Source organism: Helianthus annuus, chromosome 9, assembly GCF_002127325.2.
Source record: "Helianthus annuus cultivar XRQ/B chromosome 9, HanXRQr2.0-SUNRISE, whole genome shotgun sequence".
NCBI classification, from domain to species: Eukaryota; Viridiplantae; Streptophyta; class Magnoliopsida; order Asterales; family Asteraceae; genus Helianthus; species Helianthus annuus.
Window position 1 is genome coordinate 189,073,727 of NC_035441.2, and position 19,336 is coordinate 189,093,062.

The 19,336-nt window shown below is 33.9% G+C and overlaps 3 protein-coding genes and 1 long non-coding RNA gene across 5 annotated transcripts; 1 reads left to right on the forward strand and 3 right to left on the reverse strand.

Annotated features, from left to right (window-relative positions):
- Positions 1-563: 563 nt before the first annotated feature.
- On the reverse strand, positions 564-5,284 carry LOC110880299 (probable complex I intermediate-associated protein 30). 2 transcript variants are annotated; one of them, XM_022128877.2, is made up of 8 exons: positions 5,168-5,284; positions 4,970-5,032; positions 4,755-4,868; positions 4,502-4,558; positions 4,333-4,424; positions 4,130-4,210; positions 3,962-4,060; positions 564-999 (listed from the first exon to the last, which is right to left on the reverse strand). In XM_022128877.2, exons 2-8 carry the CDS (start codon positions 5,019-5,021, stop codon positions 811-813), a joined length of 684 nt encoding a protein of 227 aa, XP_021984569.1. In that variant the 5' UTR covers positions 5,022-5,032; positions 5,168-5,284; the 3' UTR covers positions 564-810. The 2 variants fall into 2 exon arrangements, with proteins under 2 accessions (XP_021984569.1, XP_021984570.1); XM_022128878.2 differs by having other exon boundaries at positions 4,508-4,558; positions 5,168-5,283.
- A 2,960-nt stretch (positions 5,285-8,244) lies between these two features.
- Positions 8,245-9,566, forward strand: LOC110880302. The gene is made up of 4 exons (XR_002559343.2): positions 8,245-8,510; positions 8,635-8,921; positions 9,024-9,139; positions 9,225-9,566. It is a non-coding gene; the product is annotated as an uncharacterized LOC110880302 (long non-coding RNA).
- Positions 9,567-9,750: 184 nt separating this feature from the next.
- On the reverse strand, positions 9,751-11,762 carry LOC110880300 (GDSL lipase). Its single transcript, XM_022128879.2, has 6 exons — positions 11,309-11,762; positions 11,116-11,237; positions 10,731-10,961; positions 10,395-10,644; positions 10,087-10,317; positions 9,751-10,008 (listed from the first exon to the last, which is right to left on the reverse strand). The coding sequence occupies exons 1-6, from the start codon at positions 11,556-11,558 to the stop codon at positions 9,962-9,964; spliced, it is 1,131 nt and encodes a 376-aa protein (XP_021984571.1). The 5' UTR covers positions 11,559-11,762; the 3' UTR covers positions 9,751-9,961.
- Positions 11,763-13,230: 1,468 nt separating this feature from the next.
- LOC110880301 (ethylene-responsive transcription factor RAP2-12) lies at positions 13,231-14,371 on the reverse strand. Its single transcript, XM_022128880.2, has 2 exons — positions 14,093-14,371; positions 13,231-13,973 (listed from the first exon to the last, which is right to left on the reverse strand). The coding sequence occupies exons 1-2, from the start codon at positions 14,262-14,264 to the stop codon at positions 13,387-13,389; spliced, it is 759 nt and encodes a 252-aa protein (XP_021984572.1). The 5' UTR covers positions 14,265-14,371; the 3' UTR covers positions 13,231-13,386.
- Between the last annotated feature and the right edge of the window lie 4,965 nt (positions 14,372-19,336).

Genomic DNA, 19,336 nt, shown 5'->3' on the forward strand with positions numbered 1-19,336 from the left:
TGTTTTGTTGGCTTAGATATATGGGGCATGTCCTGTATATGAACTAGTGTGGAACTCATCCTCACTACTTGTACTTATTTGCGGTTATTTATAATAGATTCACCGGGGTAACCCGTTACCCAAAAAAAAAAACCCATGACCTCCTCCTATTCATGGGCAAAGCTTTTAAGGGGCAGGAGGAGGTGGCCAGACCCCCAAACTTTTCGCTCAGTAGTGGAGAGTATGTAGTTTTCCTATAGAAATTTTTTGGTATATACGTTTTCGACCCCCCAGTCGGAAATCTCAAGCTTCGTCACTGCTCCTATTTAAACACCTAGAGGGTTTTCCCTCTAGCACTAGGCAAAATATAACCTGCGTTTTACAAACAAAAAGTTTAAAATTTACCCCTTGCGTATCAACTTTTTAAAGATTATATATTTTAAAGTAATCAACCGTTGGTCTTAATATACAACTATATTTTGTTTGTATTAAAAAAACAAATTTGCACAAACAAACAAGTTTTAAAGTCTAATACAAGTAACAACAAGTAAACGTATTCAATAGAGTCTGATACAAACAAGGTATGGAGATAAAACTCACATTATTAGCATTAATAAATAGTATTTATTTATATTGGAGCAGGGTCACGAAGATAGGGAGAAGCACGTTGCAAAATTAAAATGTAACAGGTAGGTAGGTAGGTATATCCTGTTGTGTTCCATACCAACTGAGGAACAAAGCTAGAGAAGTTTTCTATGTTCAGGTATTATTATTATTAAACTAAGCAAAGCAAAGCATAAACATGTTTTTTAACTACAATTTGGAGGCCGTTCATTGAGTTCTCAAAGCTTTGATCCAGTCTATTTCCAACCTAAAATCACCTGGGCCAGTTTGAGCACCCGGGACCCCACCTTCAGCATTCACAGACAGTGACATGCCAACAACTCGAGATGGGTTCATTTCTATATCCGCTTCGATTACATTTCCTCTCCATGTTGGAAGATAATGAGCCAGAGGAATCTGCAATTGTCAACACTAGCTACTCAAACCAAAAAATTATAGGGCAAATAACACAAAACAGAAACAAAGCGATTTAAAAAAATTCACTTGGAAGTTTGAAAAAGAGTAAACTGCAATTTTACCCCCTGGGGTTTAAGCCAATTGGCACTCTGACCCCCTCCCTGGAAAAAATTGCAATTTGCCCCCCCCCTCCCCCCAACATTGTTGTTATGTCGCAAGATTACCCCCTGCCGTCAAATAAGTTAACAGATCTGTTAAATGGAATGTGAAATGACCATGTTACCCTTTCATATTACCCCCTGCATCAGTGAGGTACAAGTCGAGAGGGGGTTTGTACCCATCCCTTTCCTGTTCTTTGTGTGTTGGAAAATGAAGACGAAGACCACCTTTTTATTTGGTTCCCGATTGCAAAGAAGGTTTTGTTAAAAGTTCTTGGCTGGATTGGTGCTAATTTGACCTTGCTTCATTCGGTTACAAGGAGGATTGAGGAGGCTAGAAGTAGATCAGGCTCAGTTCAGATTAAAAAGGTCTCTTTATTGGTGGTTTATTGGTGGTTTATACAACTATCGAGCTGGGGGTCTCACTGGAAGCAGCCTCTCTACTCCTACGGGGTAGAGGTAAGGCTGTCTACATGTTACCCTCCTCAGACCCTACCTTAGCTTTGCTATTAGTGGGATTTACTGAGTATGATGATGATGATGATGATGATGATGATGATGATGATGATGATGATGATGATGATGATGATGATGATCTTTATTGGTGGTTTATACAACTATTTGGATCCTATGGATAGTTCGTTCGCTACTAAGAGATCAATGGGTGTGGACAGAACAGATGTGGAGATCAAGATTCAAACTTTTAGTTGGGTCATGAACAGGGCGAGGAAGGTTAGTTGTGATTTGGAAAAATATGATGCTCATGCCCGTTTTCTTGCTAGCTTCTTTGAATGAAATATTCATTAAAAAGAGTTAAGTGAGCATGATATGGCTAATTCTGGAATATACTTCATCTTCTATAATTGACAGTTGGAAGAGAAATTGAGACTGTATATACAAGAATTCCCTCAAAAAGAAACACAAAAAACCGACTTTTGTTCAAACCTTTTAGTATATACAAGAATTCCCTCAAAAAGAAGCACTTAAAAAACCATTATTCCTGCCATGAAAACCAACTACTTTCCCAGAAGATGCTGTTGAACTATAAGAAACATATCCTGAACCCCTTTGTTTTCCATAAGGAAGGCCCATGGATCCTCAAATTTGTATGAAAACTAATAGAAGCTATAGCTTCCATTCCATCAAACCCTTCAACAGGCCCATAAAACCCAGAAATTCCAGTAAAAAAAAAACTCACCATTATCATCCAAAATGAACAAAATTGGACTCAAAACGTTATAAAATAAATGGCTAGGGACTCAGGGCATTAAACTTTTTGATTTTGGACTCAAGTTGTTAAAACCACTAAAACACAGGGACTCAAAAAGTAATTTACTCTTAAGAATATGACAAAAATCCATGTATGAAAAAAAAAAAAACTTACAGAACTTAAGAGAACTGCCATAATCTCTTGTTAAAACCTATGTAGTTAATATCCCGATATATCAGTAATGTATCGGTTATCAGTCCCCTGCAGAGATATCGGTACAAAATATCAGTCAGAATATCGGTACCGATAATATCAGTGATATTGACCGATATTTGACTGATATATCACCGATTTTCCCGATATCAGTACCTTTCTTCTTAGTTCTACCATTCGCCTTTCTTCTTATTATTGCTATTAGTGTTTTAAGTCTTAATTGTTAGTTGTTAGTATTAGGTGTTAGTGTTTTAAGTCTTAATGAGTTCCTACTTGTTACAATTGTTAGTGTCTTGCAAGTTGCAAAAGGTTAATTTGTTAATGGTAGGAGTATAATGAATTGTTAGTGTTAAATTTCTATATATAAATTTAGCATGATATTAAAATTACCGATACCCCACCGATATCCCACCGCAATAACCGATATCTCAAATATCAGTCCTTAACCGATATCTGATATTTTACCGCATTAACTACTTAGGTTGTCAAAAGCCCCATAGGCGTGCGCCTAGGCGCAGCGCAGCGTGACCAAGGCGATGAACTACGACCTTTTTTTCTAAAAACCATGCCTGGAGCGGGGCGCAGGCAGGCAAGAGTTTAAGTATATCAGGCGCTAAGGAAGACGGTCAAGAGAAGTGACAAACCTGATAACTGCAACAATACTTTTTTTTGCTTCTAATTTGACGATACCCTAAAACTCTAAAAAGGTTTAATTGTTCATTTGTTTGGGTCTTTTGTATTTGTTGGGCTTTCCTTTATATTCCAATTTTAATTTGATTTGCTGGGCTTTTTCTTTGCTATTGGAATTTTTTAATATAGTGGGCTTTAAACTTATATATTATAAATTATTTTTATATAAGTTATTATTATTAATTTTAAAATTTTGACCTGTTTTTATCTTATTTTTATTATATGAATTATATACTTCATAATTTTATTATATTTGTAAAATAGGATTAGTATAATAATTGTTGATGCCTGTTATTAGACTGGCCCTAAACATGCCTAAAACCCCTAAAATGGTATTTCTATACTATGCGCCTAACTTAAAAAATCCCTCGGTTTTTAAGCGCCTTGCGCCTAGGCTCCAGGCGAGGCCTTCTTATGATATGATGACAGCCTTTCCAATTTACACTTTCATAGTTCCATGATGTTTTACTCTTCTGTTATTCCTATTATTGGAAGAGTATCAGTTTGTTCTTGTAACATTACGATTGCCTTTTGTAGTTTTGGTCATGTATTGAATGCTCGTCTTGTGTGTGTGTGTGTGTGTGTGTGTGCTTGTGGTTTTTCACTAAGCACCAGCATGTTTAATAATATTTGATCCTAAGAAAACAAGAATTCTAACAGAATAAATGAGTAAATGACTTATATTACTTACTTTTGCAACAACCCAGTCGTCTTTAGGCACAGCTACAAATGCTTGCCATGAGTTATCCTCCATTTGGCCAGGTGAATTTACCCAATTCTCTGTATAAATCTGCATTAAAGTTTAACTCAAAAATGCGTACAACTTAAAAATCAAAATCAAAAGAAAAAGAGCACTTACAGTTGATATGTAACTTCTCCCATCTCCTTTAATTTTTAGTGCTATAGTATCATAAGGATCTAAATCGATAAAGCCATCAAACTGCATCAGATAAAAGGGAATCACCAAGACTATTGATACGAACATGTATGATTAAACGAAGATACAAAGTATTGATCTAAATTGATAAAGCCATCAATCAAACAAACAAGAGTAATTTCCACCTTTTTAGACCTCATACCACAGAAGCCACTCCTGCTAATATTCCATTTTGTACCCTCCGTGACATCCAAAGACAGATTTCCAGAGAAAACTCCTATAGTATTTTAAAGAGTCAAATAAAGATATGGAGTGTGGACTGTGCATATTTGGTGTGAGGATAGAGATCCTAACCAGTACCACTTTGTTCCTTTCCGGCATTTGTGATCTCTAAAGCTGCTGATGATAAACCTATATAAATTATGACAGTAGTTATTTTTTAAGAACATAGACAAACACACATGTTTTCTGAGAAGCAAAAATGATCTGAATTGTAAGCTGTACTTTAGGATTTAAAATGAGAAAATACAACCTCCTAAGCAAAAACTTCCATTATAAATTAATTCGCTAACTCCCCCTTATGGATATAATAAAGGCAGTGGGCTACCTCCGTATTGAGAATCGGAATACAAGTGCCACTTCTTAAGCTCTTCTTTTGAACTGAAGTTGTATATAAATCGTTCACTAGGAGGAATCAAGTCATCAATGTTCCAAGTGAGAGCTGCATAGCAACCAGAATGACATAATCAGCTTAAGAAAGATATCAGCAGCAGCGTACAGCAAGTGAATTGGAAAAATAACACAGACGGACAGGGTACCTACCTCTTTTAGTGGCGGTTAAAGATGCTTGCCATATTGCTCGAATTTTCGACATCTTCCTAAGCCCTAGCAGCAAGTAAAATAAATGCGATGATAAGCTTCAAGGAATCACATGCTTCGGTTTGATTTTCTCACAAACCACTTGCTATTCATAAAATTAAACCAGAAAAGCCCTTAGAGCAAAAATGGGAAATATCTTACTTGAAGATCACCGGAGGAGCGAACTGCTGGAGCCGGCGGTAAGATCCAGAAGCGACGTGTTTGTTTGGGGCAGTATTAGGCAGTGGGCCTGAGCGATCACGCTGGTCTCCTTTGTTCGGGCTTAATTTTTAGTCTTCACGCTTGGACTTTTGGGCCTAATCCGGCCTACATTTAGGTTTTTTTTTTTTTTTTTTTTTTATGAGTTAAATGTCATTTTAGTCTCTCTGGTTTGGACCATTTTGTTAGTTTAGTCCAAATGTTTCATTTTTCTCCTATTGGTCCAAAAAGGTTTCACTGTTGCTGTTTTAGTACACTGAGTTAACTTCATCCATTATTTATGTTAACAAGAAGAACGCTTCGGTCATTTTTTATAGCTAAATTGTCTTTCTAGTTAACAAAATTACATATAAAATGACCGAATTGCCCTTCTGGTTAACAGAAAAAATGGATGAAGTTAATCTAGTGGACTAAAATGACAACGGTGAAACCTTTTTGGATTCACAAGAGAAAAATGAAACATTTGGACTAAACTGACAAAATGGCTCAAACCACAAGAACTAAAATTACATTTAACTCAAAGGTATGATTGGGTTTTTAAAAAAATTAGAAAAATAGGGTACAATGGGATTCAAGTATAACCGGGTACTAATACCCGATTTTAAAAATATATTTTTTTATTGTTTTACACAAAAGTAAATTTGTTTAAAAATTAAATTTGGATTGTGATTTGTAAAAATAATTAAAATAAATTATAATAACATTAATTTACTCAAATACAAATTACTTACTTTATAATATGCTATTTTTAAAAACTTATATATAAATGTTGTGAAGTAAAAATAAAACATATTTTAAAAATCTGGGTATTATATCGGGTCTTTAAAAAACCGATATCAGGTTCAGGTATAGGATATAATCGTTTCTGGGTATAAATTGGATAGGGTATTGAGCTCAAAATGTATAGGGAAAATCACGATATTAGCCAAAGATTGGTCAACTTTTCAAAAATAGCCATTGGAAACCTCTCAACGAGCTGTTTCAAGAAAGCTGAAACGACTTAAAAAGTCCTTTCAGTTCAACCAATCGATGATTGCCACGTGTCCATTTGAGATCTTTCAACATGGCTTAAGCCTTTTCAACACGGCTTGAGTCTTTCAACATGGTTTAAGCCTTTTCAACACGGTTTGAGATCTTTTAGTGTAGCGGCTTGGCATGGCTTAAGATCTTTCAACACGGCTTGAAAAATTTCAACACGGCTTGAGATCCTTCAATGTAGTTTAAATATAAAGGAATAATTAAAAAAATAAATCTCAATTAAATGTGAGAACTTGAAAATCTGAATTAAAAAAATCTAAAAGTTTTAACTTGAAAATAAAAAATATTTAACTTGAAAATTAAAAATTACAAGGTTAGAATCCCGTGTAATACACGGGTCAAATAAATGTAATTTTTTTACTAAATGATAAAAAATATAACTTTAAAAACCTCGTGTATTGTACGAGTTGAATAAATGTAATTTTATATATTAAGTAATAAAAAAGTTATGTATTTAAGAATCCCGTGTATTGTACGAGTTGAATAAATGTAATTGTATATACCAAATAATTAAAAAAGTTATACTTTTAAAACTATGTGTATTACACTGGTTAAATAAATGTAATTTTGTATACTAAATAATAAAAATGTAATATTTTAAAAAAACTCGTGTATTGTAAGAAATAGGGATGGCAATGGGTCGGGTTTGGGACGGGTTTAGGTAATCCCAAATCCAAACCCGATTAGATAAGTTTGTCCCAAACCCGTCCCAAAACCCGTCGGGTTTCTAGCGGGTAAATACCCATCGGGTATCGGGTATACCCGCGGGTTTCGGGTATACCCGTTAATTTAAAAAGATTACTCGTTGGGTATACTCATCTCAAAACTCATTGGGTTACTGACCGATTACATTTTGTAATGTTATTATAAAAAAATATATCAAATAACTACAATGCATACGGAATAGAATACCTATATGTGTAAAAAAAGGGATGTATCATATATATACATATTAATAATATAAAAGAAATTATATCGGGTATACAATCGGGTAAACGGGTACACTTTATCGGGTAATTGGGTCGGGTAAACGGGTATATTACTAAATCCCAAACCCGTCCCAAACCCGCGAAAAAAATAAAAACTATTCCCAAACCCGATTAACCGACCCCAAACCCGTCCCAAATGTGTCGGGTTTCGGGTTTACCCATCGGGTTCGGGTTTGATTGCCATCCCTAGTAAGAAAGTAATATCTTTAAAAAACTCGTGTATTGTACCCGTGTAATACACATATTTAACTCGTACATTACACGAGGTTTTAAAGTTGTATTTTTATTATTTAGTATAAAAATTACATTTATTTAACACGTGTAATACACATGGTTCTAACCTAGTAAATTTTTATTTTCAAGTTAAAAATTTCAGATTTTTTAATTGAGATTTTCAAGTTCTCACATTTAATTGAGATTTTTTTAATTATTCGCTTATATTTAAACTATGTTGAAAGTTCTCAAGCCGTGTTGAAAAGGCTTAAGCCATGTTGAAAGAATCAAGCTGTGTTGAAAAGGCTTAAGCCATGTTGAAAGATCTCAAGCCGTGTTGAAAAGGCTTAAGCCATGTTGAAAGTCTCAAATAGACACGTGGCAATCATCGATTGGTTAAACTGAAAGGACTTTTTAAGCCGTTTCAGCTTTCTTGAAACGGCTCGTTGAGAGGTTTTCAATGGCTATTTTTGAAAAGTTGACCAATCTTTGGCTAATATCGTGATTTTCTCAAATATATAACATATTTATAGGGCATGCTTGGCTAAGTTTTTTGAAACAACTTATTGACGTATTGGCTTTTTGAAAAGTTAAAAGCTTTAAAAAGTCTGTTTGGTAATGAGGTATATGTGAGGGGAAAAGTGACTTTTTAAAAAGTCACTATATCCTCACTTTTCCAAAAGTCATAAAAGCCCCTTTAAAAAGCGCCAAACATGCCCATAGTCTATAGATTACAGGTATAAAATACGCATGTACATACCGGATTTTTTTCTCGAGTCCAGTTCTGAATGTTGGTTTCTACCAGGCATCTATCTACATACATACAAAACAAAACCATATATGAACCGTTCAAATGAGGTAGTTATGCCTAATGTTTTGAGGGTATGTTTTTTTTTTTTTCTGGAAAACAGTTTGCATTCTACTTAGAGTTATCGATCGGTGGCGGAGACAATTTCAGTTGCAAGTGTACGGTCCATAGTTTCAAGAGCTATACGAAGCTTGATTCTGTGGTTTCTTCTAGTATTATTTCTCCATTGGAGCCTTGTGTATGTATCAATCCTTACTCGTCATTGTTGATTGATTTGAGTGCTTGTTCAATTGTTATTGATCATCAACTGTTTTGCCTAATTCAAATTAGGTATTTGGCATCTGATTACCAATTAATTTCAGGTTCTGTATGTAAGTGCGAGATAAGATCCTGTCATGGCTGCACAGCACACACAGAATATCAAATAAGCAAGCAAGCTGGCATTTGAATGGTTGAATCTCTTTTCATTGTTTATGGTCCACCAGGTTGAGATGACACCAGAGGAGGCTAAACAGATATAATTGACTTGGCAGACTCCTCACTCTCTTATTTCTCTCAAAAGTTGAGTGTTCCAATTTCGGGGTTTCTTTTTTTGGTGGTATTTTCAGCTGCCAAGCATACTCATTTGAAGTCATTCTCTGTTGATAAGGTAAAACATCACAGGTTGTTTTGTACTAGAAAGGAGTCATAATGTTTTCTACTACAACTGTAGAAAGGAGTTATAATCTGATTAGGATCGTTCTTCATGCAGACGAAGGTTTAGCGTCATCTTAAAGCCACAATCAGAAGCAATTCTTGAAGAATCATCCATTTGTAATAGAAAATATACACCTAATACACAATGTTTATTTGAAGAATCATCCACCGGTAAGAGAAAATTTACACCTAAGACACAATGTTTTATCTAATCTTTAAGCAATTTAGGTCTAATTGAGAGTTTTTATGAATTCAGTTGATGGGGAAGAACATAAGCAAGAGATATTTACTCCTACGACTCATCTTCGCCAGGTGACTTTAAATTTAAGACGCACATTTATCTATCTTCTTTTAATCAGCAATCTATAATTGTTTACAATTTTTGAATGTGTTCTTGAGGTATATGAATTTTGTTTTACATAAAATAAGAAAAACTAGAGATTGAAGGACGAAAAAAGTAATATGAATCTGTTCTTGAGGCATATGATTTTGATTTTACTGTTGATATTAATATCAGGTATCTTTATTATGTATCTCCTTATGACATTATGCTGAAAAGGAAACTTAATATGCTTGCCGCTAGGCACCCCAATTTAAACGTGCCGCCTTTTTTTGTTTCTTTAAACACCACATGTTTTTATGCGTGGTGTACCATGGGTGTGGTGCTGATTTGGTACGCCCACCTTACATTATACATAACCTAAAAAAAGTTCGGGTTTATACATGTAACTTCTTTCGTCAATTTGATTATTAAGGTGATTTCCCTTAATAATATTGATAGATGTTATAAACATGTATTATAAAATGACAACGTATACATGTCTACATGAAAACAACATTACTAGATATTAAAACAAAGTTCAAAGCCAAACATACTAACAGACATAACAAAAACTTATCCCGAACACAATCACAAGAAAAAGTTACTATATTGCAAAGATACTTATTGCCATCAAATATAAGCAACAAGAAGCTTTCATGGCTTCTACTACATTATAATTCATTATTTGGATGGACGAGGAAGGTTGTTGATGCTGCCCCTACAATACATACATAAACAAATTAATACTTCCTTCATAGGAGAGATGATAAAAATACTTGCTGTAAAAGGTTTGTACCGTCAAAGAGTGCTTCCAAACTGTTAGGCTCAGTCACAATGGAATCTCCATTCCAAAACATTTCTGCGAATTGGCGACTTGCCAGTTCGTTAGGGTGATAAGAGTCGAAGAATAAATACTCGAGAACATTGTCACATACTTCATACTCTTTTATTCTTCTCATCCCTCCACAGCTGTAGACCCCTCCAAAAGGGCCACTACCACAACATGCTGTCTCTCCTTCCTTGAAACCTTCATTTCACAATTAACATGTGAAAAACATATTGGAAATAGATGCCAATTTTCAGTAACCCAAAGCAATTCAGTACCATATTGTGAGGGATTCTTCATTCTATTGCTCATAGAGGTATAAAAATCCAACTTCGACAACATAAATCCCTCCATATGCGTCTCCAGGTTTTCAAGTTTTCTAGCAAGGGCTTGATTGTGTAGTCTTATAACATCATCAATCTCTTTGCTGCAAATATTGCCAGGCTGTCTTAACCGAATTGCTGGCCAACAGCCTAGCGGCGGGACGTTGAGAAACCCAAATCTTCTTCCTCCTACTTCATATATTCCCTGTTCACAGAAAGCAAAGTCAAAAATAGAATAAAAGAGAGATGGTTTGGTTGTACTCGAACGTATAATCAATTTGAGGTAACTACCTTTATCACGGTCGTCAAGTTTCCTATCACCATGTCCACATATTGCTGGTGGGTATACTGATAGTAGATACTCTGATTGTTGACGACAGGACTTATGTAGTCGTTGGATCCACAACTAAACAAGTAGACAGCACTAGATAGCATCTGGCGGGCTTTAGTATCACCTAGATTCTGCCTATAATGATTTACTAAATCGCCAAAGTGTCGTAGCTGTGTGTGAAGGTCAACCACCTGCAGCGTATAAATAAGATACCAAGGGTAGCAGATGACATGTTTGTTATATATACTAAGCAGCTTAAGAGAGATTATATTATCTGTTGAGCTAGGCATTTTGTCAAACACAAAAGTGGCATATTCGCGTTTCAAATGACAAAAAGAGTCTTACAAATCCAGCATAGGTGTCAATCAAGGTACCGGCTCCTCCAGAGGCAAAGTTTGCTCCGTGCGTATATTCCTTATTACTGGGTTCAAGATATGCTGGAATGGGTGGCAGCTTCGCATACTCAGCTGCATCACGAGGTTACGATAACTAACTGATTAAAGAAAATAAAGTTAAGTTCTATTGAGACGTTGGTCACCTATGAAGTCGGGAATGAGACGGCCATCAGAGAATCTCCCACTTGGATTACTAAAGTAGGATTGGCCATATGGCCAATGATTCGCTTGAAAATCAGTAATGGTGTTGATGTAGTTGTTGTTTCCAGGATCGAAAAATGAATCGCCGAAAACAAAGAGTGCGGAACTCAGGCAGCCAGTAGGTATTGATAAGCTGAAAACAACAACAATAGGAAGAAGAAGAAAGACCGATTTTCCATCTGCAATAGCCATGGATGATCTATGATGGACTCTCAGTAGTACTAAAAAGCAATTCTGAAGTCATAAGTAGGTTCAAGATACATACAGATAATGACAAATCATGAATAATTTATTGAGAGCTGTAATCAGAGTAGATGGGAGGCTTAGCTAGTTTCTTTTGATCCCCCTTCGTTTATTACAATAAATTTACTAGCAGAAACCTATAGAGGAATTTTGGAGAAAGCCTGCCAACTGGAATCAAAAGTTCAGTTTATGGATGATTCTTATGTCAAAAACAAATTAAACCCCGTAAACAAATTATAATTTATAATTCACGACATTAAAGAAAGAAATGAATTGTTATTTAGATAAGTAAATCAAATATAATAATAGCTATAAATGGAAAAATATTATTATGAAAGAATTCTGTAAAATCATAAAGTATAAAAACTAGAATCTTATAAAAGTTTATAAATGATGTTTAAAAGAAAAGAAAACGTCGCTGCATTACGATTACTTTCTACAACTTCTTAACGTCATAAATATGTACACGCTGTGATTTATAACACAAACTTTTCTAAAGTTATGAGTGTTAGATTTAAACTGTTATCTTTGGGTTAATACGCAACTACACCAAGATCGACAGTCTTGAGAACTTAAATTGCCAATCTAATTGAAATCTATTGCAACAAACTTCCGTAAACAACTTTAACATAATCTTGAATCAGTATAAGTAAATAAGATATGGATTATTATATCTCTGTTACTTTGTATGGTAATAAGAATTTTTGATATGGTAATAAGAATTCTTACGTTTGAAAAAGAATTACTGAAGTTAGTTTGTAGTGATGTAGTCTTATACTTAACTAACACATATTCATTGAAATTCTTTTATATCATTACCTAGGATTTTGACTTTTAGAAATTATATTGTATGGGATTATATAAAAATGTTCTCGGTACTCACTAGCATATTCCATATAAGAAATTATACATAGTCGATTATACGTTTTGGGAGGCTAGTGTACTTGATAAGAAATTATACAATTGTGATGTAATACCATGGTAGTGGTGTGATCAGACTATAGTGTCTTTCTAAATGTATACCAGAGTATATATGTAAGAGGCGCATGCATCTATCATATAGTGGATGATTAGTGTATTTGCCGTTCAAAGAAAAAAAAAAGTGGATGATTAGTGTGTGTGCGCGCACCTGCCCACATCCCATCGCACGCTTCACATAGGTTTGTAACCCAGTGTGAAATTTGGTAGTTGGTTAGTACCTATTATCAGCTCAAGAGGTACCTTCCATGTAATACGAATTGTTTCTCGGTCACTAATTCATAGTAGTGAGAAGCGTGCATATTTGTTACATGTTTGGTTTCATTTGGAGAATTCATGCCTTATACCAAGTCTATTTGGTAATAGAAGCTACTGAGGATTCTAAAACATCAAAGTTATATGAAGCAAGTAATATTCATTGTTCAAAATGATAAAAATCTGTTTACAAAGAAGGCTTCAATGTAATCGTAGGAACAAACCCAGGATATGAAAGCGGGCAGAGTAATGAGAAACAAAAAGCAGTTATTGATTCATATTGACCGACCATCATAGTTGGGGAAATTGTAAAGCTGCTTTCTCCTTCTGCTGCTATATATATATATATATATTCGCAGCAGCGGAGGTCCTGTTTTGAGTCTAAAAATGAACAACACAAGAAAGAAACTTCAAATATTAAACGGAGTTGAACACAGCCAAAGTCATTGCCATTACATAATTCGAATATCCGGGACACTACTGAAAGGGGGGGGGGGTGGATATGTAAAGCTTTATTTACAAACACACATAGATCAAGTTGTTTTTATTTAAAGAACTGAAGATCATCAAAGCTCCAAAGATCCATGACATTAGCAGCACCATCCTGCTGATTTAGATCTTCTCCAGTGAGAAAAGCGGCATCCCAGTTACCTTCAAGATATGGCATCTCAAAGAAGAGATCGTTATCGCAATTTGAGACCAAATTCACCGACTCTGTTTTTGGCTTTTTGGTGGGATTAGCACAATTTTCCCCCCATGGGAACTCAAAAGAGTTGCAGCTCCCCCCCTGATCAGAGCTGATATAAAGTGCATCACTTTCTGATGGCTGTGGTTTTGGCTTGTCTTCCACAAAAAAGCCATAAGCAGCAGCAGCAGCAGCAGAAGTTGATTTGTGGTTTTTGGGCTTAGCGGGTGTGGGAAAGTTGACTTTGGCCTTGGGACCACGGATCCTTCTGGCTTCAGCATCGTAAGCCCTGGCAGCTTCTTCCGCGGTATTGAAGGTCCCGAGCCAAACACGGACCCCTTTGCTTGGATCTCGTATTTCAGCAGCCCATTTGCCCCATGGCCGTTGACGGATCCCTCTGAATTGGTTCTTCCTTTTCTTTGAACCAGCAGATTTTTCATCAGACCCTATACATAGTAACAACAAACATATTATTATATTTAATCATCAAGCAAAACTGAAAGCAGATACAAATTTGCAGTTGATTAGGAAACATAATCGGAAAAATGAGGTGGAGAATTAGTACCAGGGGCGAAGTTTTTGGAGGGTGAGAAAGCATAAGGCATGTTGTTCTTGAATCCCAGAAAGTCGGCTTCGAAGTCATCGAAGAAATCAGAGGGAGAATTATCAGCAGTCAAGGGGCGAGAGCGATTAGCCGAGGGGGCTATGATATCGGAAAGGATTGCACCTCCACACATATCTGCAGATTGATTGATTGTTCAAGTAGGAGAAAGAAAAAGTGATTGAGAGAAAAGTATGAAGAGAATGGTTGGGCGGAGAAGCAGCTGTTTATACTCGCTCTCCTGGACAGGAATCAATCACAAAGGGCCAGGAACCACGTCTTTTACGATATTACCCTTGTGCACGTCAACAATACATATCTACAAACAACAACTCTCCTTCTAATTTACCTTTTTATATTTTTTTATAATAATTATAATATAATGAATTTATTGTTTAGAGTAAATTACACCGATCGTCCAACTAGAATTTAACTTTTTTTTTCCATGATTTACTAATACGGTTCCAGCTGTTTCCTCAAATTAGTTATTTATTAATATCTTATCCTTATTTAATAAACTACTTACCAAATTTATAATCTTTTTTATGAACTTTATTTTTTTAACAATCATAAAAGATCTTCGTTTTATATGTTAGAAAGATATAAAATCCGACCCATCACAAAAAGGTTATTTATTATTTTAAAGTTCACTAGTAAGTATTTCTGCGAGATGTGGCGGGAATTCGATTTTGGGTAGTATCGACACATGTGTTTTATTAAGCTAAAGTTAATAAACTTATAAATCGTTAAATATGTTTAGTATACTTTTGAAGAGTAAATTCACCTATAATTTGACCGATGCTTAAGAACTCGTTAATGGTGGGAAATGAAGTACTGAGTTGGACATATTCCTAATTCACCTACTACTTGAGGTGAATATATATATTTACAAATTGGGTCTATATAATATAATATATTATCAAGCCCACTCAAGCAAATTGCCAATATATTAATTAATTAGGTTGTCATACACTTTGCCCTCAAGCGTGTTCAATAAATATGGGGTTATCACCCAATATAAACTTTTCAATCAATCTAAATTTGAAGGTTAGGTTCTTTAATGTAAATATCCAAGTAGACTTATGAATGTGTCATGGACAGGTCAGAAAAACGAACAAGTAGGCATGAAATGAAATTAAGTTGGAAAGTGATGGGTATTTTATTTTATTTTATTTTATTTATGAAAACAAGGACTGATACATGCACCCGTCGGACCGTAAATAAAGACAGAAAACGACAAATGAGGTATAGACAAGGTGGGGCCTGCTGCTTTACACGTGAACCTTCTCGTCTCACCCCTCCTCTACGCATTTCAAGAAACCTTTTTCCATATTTTCCTTTTACTAAAATAAAAAGGTACCACTCGTAAAAGAAATGACGCATTTTTCGTTTTTTAAAGAAAAAAAAAATCATTACTCGATAAAACCTATTATATATTATATTATATACTAGGTTAGTTCCCCGTGTGTTACACGGGTTGAACAATTTAAACTATATAATAAATATTTCTTGTAAATGCAAATCAAAGACGGAGACATTTATATATATTTGATAAATAATGAAACTAATAATAATAGTAAAAAAATCTCATACATGTGTACAGAGTCGTCCGTAAGAATTCATTTACCCTGTTTGAGCTCGAAAAAATATATTCTTTTGTAATGTTTTAATATAATTCGTTAATTTTAAAATAAAATGGGTATTGGGCTCAGTAACAGCATGTTTGGTTATGTTTTTTGAAACAACTTATAGACTTATTGAGGTTTTGGAAAAGTAGTATGGAGTGACTTATTGGTTTTTTCCTCTCACATACACCCATATTGTCAAACATGATTTTGTAGATTATGACTTCTCAAAAAGCCAATAAGTTAATAAATTTTTTCAGAAAGCTTAGCCAAACATGCCCTAAAGCTAATGCCAATGGGTATTGGGCTCACTAAAAGCATGTTTGGTATGCTATTTTAAAAAAATTAACATAGATATCGGGTTTTTTTTTTTTATAAAAAACACGTGCCCCTCGAAATCACAGACCCTGTGCGGTGATCCTCCCCGCACACCCTTATCACCGCCCATGCATGTGTATACTCATTTAAGTAATCGATTACATTTGATGATATCCTATATTTTTTTTATATTCAATTAACATTTTTCTATTTAGTAGTATATATAGAGTATGGATGTTACTGAATTTTTGAAGAATAATTTTTAATTTTGACATATATATTCAAACTTATAATTATATATAATGTAGTCATGAATTTTAATAAAATCCAAAAAAGCGTGAAACCCTTTTCAAATTTCAAACGGTTATAATTATCAGATAAACATTTTTCTATTTAATATTATCTACAAATTAGAAGATAAATTATTAGAAAACAAATATGAAAGAAAGGCGGGAAAACCCAAAAATAGGTGCATCCAATGAATGACACGTGTCACACATTGGTTTACTTTATTATATGTATAGATATTCTTAAAATCAATGGTCGGTGGCTGCCACATCACAGCCACCGCCATCTTCTATATATATAAAATGTCTGCCATACAAGAAACTAAAACCTCAAACTTGGTCTGGTGGTTTGTATGTATGAATTGCAGCGAGAGAGTGTAGGGTTCGATTCCCGCCAGCTTATTAATTTTTTTCTTTGAGATTGCAATGCCAGCATCCACCCAAAAATATCACATTGGTGGGTCAATTAGATATGATTCACTAAAACCAATATATATTATTTAACTTACTATTTTATTATTATTTAACTAATGTTTTTACACTAAACTTAAGTATTCTTTATCTTTTCATCAAAATTAATCAAGTATTTAAATTCACACAACCTTTTTAATTGCTAAATCAATATATTCTTTTATATGAAAAAAATCATTTAGTTTTTTTTTAAAGTTAATTAATCTTTTCATCAAAATTAATCAAGTATTTAAATTCACACAACCTTTTTAATTGCTAAATCAATCAATATATTCTTTCATATGAAAAAAATCATTTAGTTTTTTTTAAATTAATTAATGAATTAGATTTCATTTTTGGTATAATACAATTTTATTTTGTGGGTTTTTCCTTTCGGTTGTTACAGCTAGCGATTGGTGATACCGTATCGGTAACTTACCAGTCGCGTAGCGTAACAAACTGAGCCAACATCGACAAGTTTAAATTACTTTTACAACTTTACACCGCAACGTGCTTAACTACGCTAATGTCTAAATTACATTTTACGACTACACTGCAATGTCCAAGACACTCTTTTTTATCTATGTCTAATGCCGTTAATGTCACAAAGTAACGTGTGTAATAAGATAAAAACGCGTAATGTTACGTGGACATACTAATGACATCATTGTACCGGGTGAAACGAATTCAATAACGCGACGAGCCGCCGCAACGCGCGGCACAGGTTAAAATCCTAGTATATATTAAACACAAATGTCGGTGAAATTTACCTATTTAGTACTTCATGCTTTTTCCTTTCGGTCCTTTAGGTTTGAATTTCTATTGGCTTCAATCCCCTTGCATTGTTTCCATAATTTTTTTTTCTATTTGTTTTCCCAGCCTACTTCAACGAAAAACAAAGTGTGCAACAACTGTTTTATCCTTCTAACCCTTCTATTTTGGTAATTAGCATTTTTAGCCTCTATTTTATTTTACATGTTATGCGTTTTTAACCTATTAAATTTTTTACTAATTTATTTTTCCTTCAATAACTTTCGTTAGCTAATTTCTTTCTAAAAAAAACTAATTTGTCGTTTTTATGAACATTGTAAAATTTCCTTTTGACCCCTCAAGTTTCTAAAGTTTCGAGTTTGCTTCTATCATTTCTTTACTTAAAAAACTATTTTTTACATGTTTGTCTAAATTCGAATTGGTCTATGTTTCGTCGCAATTATTTTTCTTGAAAGGAGTGTGGTCAAATATAGTGACTTTTCGTTTAAAAGAACAATATTTTACGTGCATATTTTTATGTACGTGTCGGTATAAATTCAAGTTGATCTACATTTCAAGTCAAATATAATACGTATTCTTGCTTATTTTTATGTACATTTTGTAAATTTTAATCCCAATCGAGTGAAGTCAAATTGTCGTTTTTTCCTTTTAAAAAAAACTCTAATTAGTCTTTTCTAACTACATGTGTTAGCTTTTCCTTTATACCCATTATGTTTTCCATGTACTGGTATATATTAAAACTAAAGGTCGGTGGCTTTCTACTCACACCCACCTCTTCTTTCTCATATATTAAACTTTGGCGAAAAGCAAACAAAATGGGAGTCTCCTATATTGATTGATCGTATTAATAATAAACTAGACATCAGGTGTTCGATCCCTGATCTGTTCTTTTTATTTTTGCTATAAGCAATTTGTAAGTCTCATATACTCAACTAAAAATTGCTATGTCATTATTAATAAAACTAATATATATTAAAAGGTGTGAATTAGTATTCACACTTTTTAATTTTCTCTCAACTTTCAATATTGATATTTACACCTCTTTTAATTTTTAAAAATTTTGCCAAATGTTATTTAACTATCTTGAGTTTTTAAAGTTTAAAGTTTACTAGCTGTACTTTCATTCTTTAACTTAAAAAAAAAAACTATGTTCTTATGTGCTTATTTTTATGTACGTGTAGGCATAAATTAAAGTTGGTTTACGTTTCAATATCATTTTTTTTAAACGACTAGGGTCAAATATAATATGTTTTCATGCCTATTTTTATATACGTTTTCAGTTGATCTACGTTTTGACGTAAATTTTGTTCGGAAACAAGTCAGGTCAAATATAATACGTTTTAATTCGATGGAATAAATTCGAGTTATTCTATGTTTTGGCACCGCCGCAACGCGCGGCGGGTACAATTACTAGTTATTAATACAGCTATATTTCAGAATTAAGCTACATTGAGTGTGGTATTCGTGCCACATCAACCTTTAACGCCCGTCAAACCAATCTATATAGGCGTTAAGGACCCCATTAAGTGTACATACATATTAGCAAAAGATAAAAGAATATATTCCCCATCTAACAAAACATATTTTACATTTAATTCTATGATGATTTAATTAAAAAATAATTTTAAAAATGCTAATTTTTTGTGTTTCTTAAACCTCATTTGCAACAATGTAATTACAGTTGTGTTCTGTTTAGTTTTAAGCCTCCGCAGTACACAGGTATTTACCCCTAATTAACTAAAAAAAACTACAAATTA

Excerpts from the sequence above, each read along its gene's own strand:
- LOC110880299 (XM_022128877.2), bottom strand. The coding sequence starts at position 5,021 with ATGTCGAAAATTCGAGCAATATGGCAAGCATCTTTAACCGCCACTAAA. Across the intron at positions 4,425-4,501 it reads AAAGGAACAAAGTGGTACTG|GAGTTTTCTCTGGAAATCTG; the intron begins GTTAGGATCTCT and ends AAAATACTATAG. Across the intron at positions 1,000-3,961 it reads ACGACTGGGTTGTTGCAAAA|ATTCCTCTGGCTCATTATCT; the intron begins GTAAGTAATATA and ends TGACAATTGCAG.
- LOC110880300 (XM_022128879.2), bottom strand. The coding sequence starts at position 11,558 with ATGGCTATTGCAGATGGAAAATCGGTCTTTCTTCTTCTTCCTATTGTT. Across the intron at positions 11,238-11,308 it reads TCTCATTCCCGACTTCATAG|CTGAGTATGCGAAGCTGCCA; the intron begins GTGACCAACGTC and ends CTCGTGATGCAG. Across the intron at positions 10,645-10,730 it reads ACTTGACGACCGTGATAAAG|GGAATATATGAAGTAGGAGG; the intron begins GTAGTTACCTCA and ends TTCTGTGAACAG.
- LOC110880301 (XM_022128880.2), bottom strand. The coding sequence starts at position 14,264 with ATGTGTGGAGGTGCAATCCTTTCCGATATCATAGCCCCCTCGGCTAAT. Across the intron at positions 13,974-14,092 it reads CTCCAAAAACTTCGCCCCTG|GGTCTGATGAAAAATCTGCT; the intron begins GTACTAATTCTC and ends TACTATGTATAG.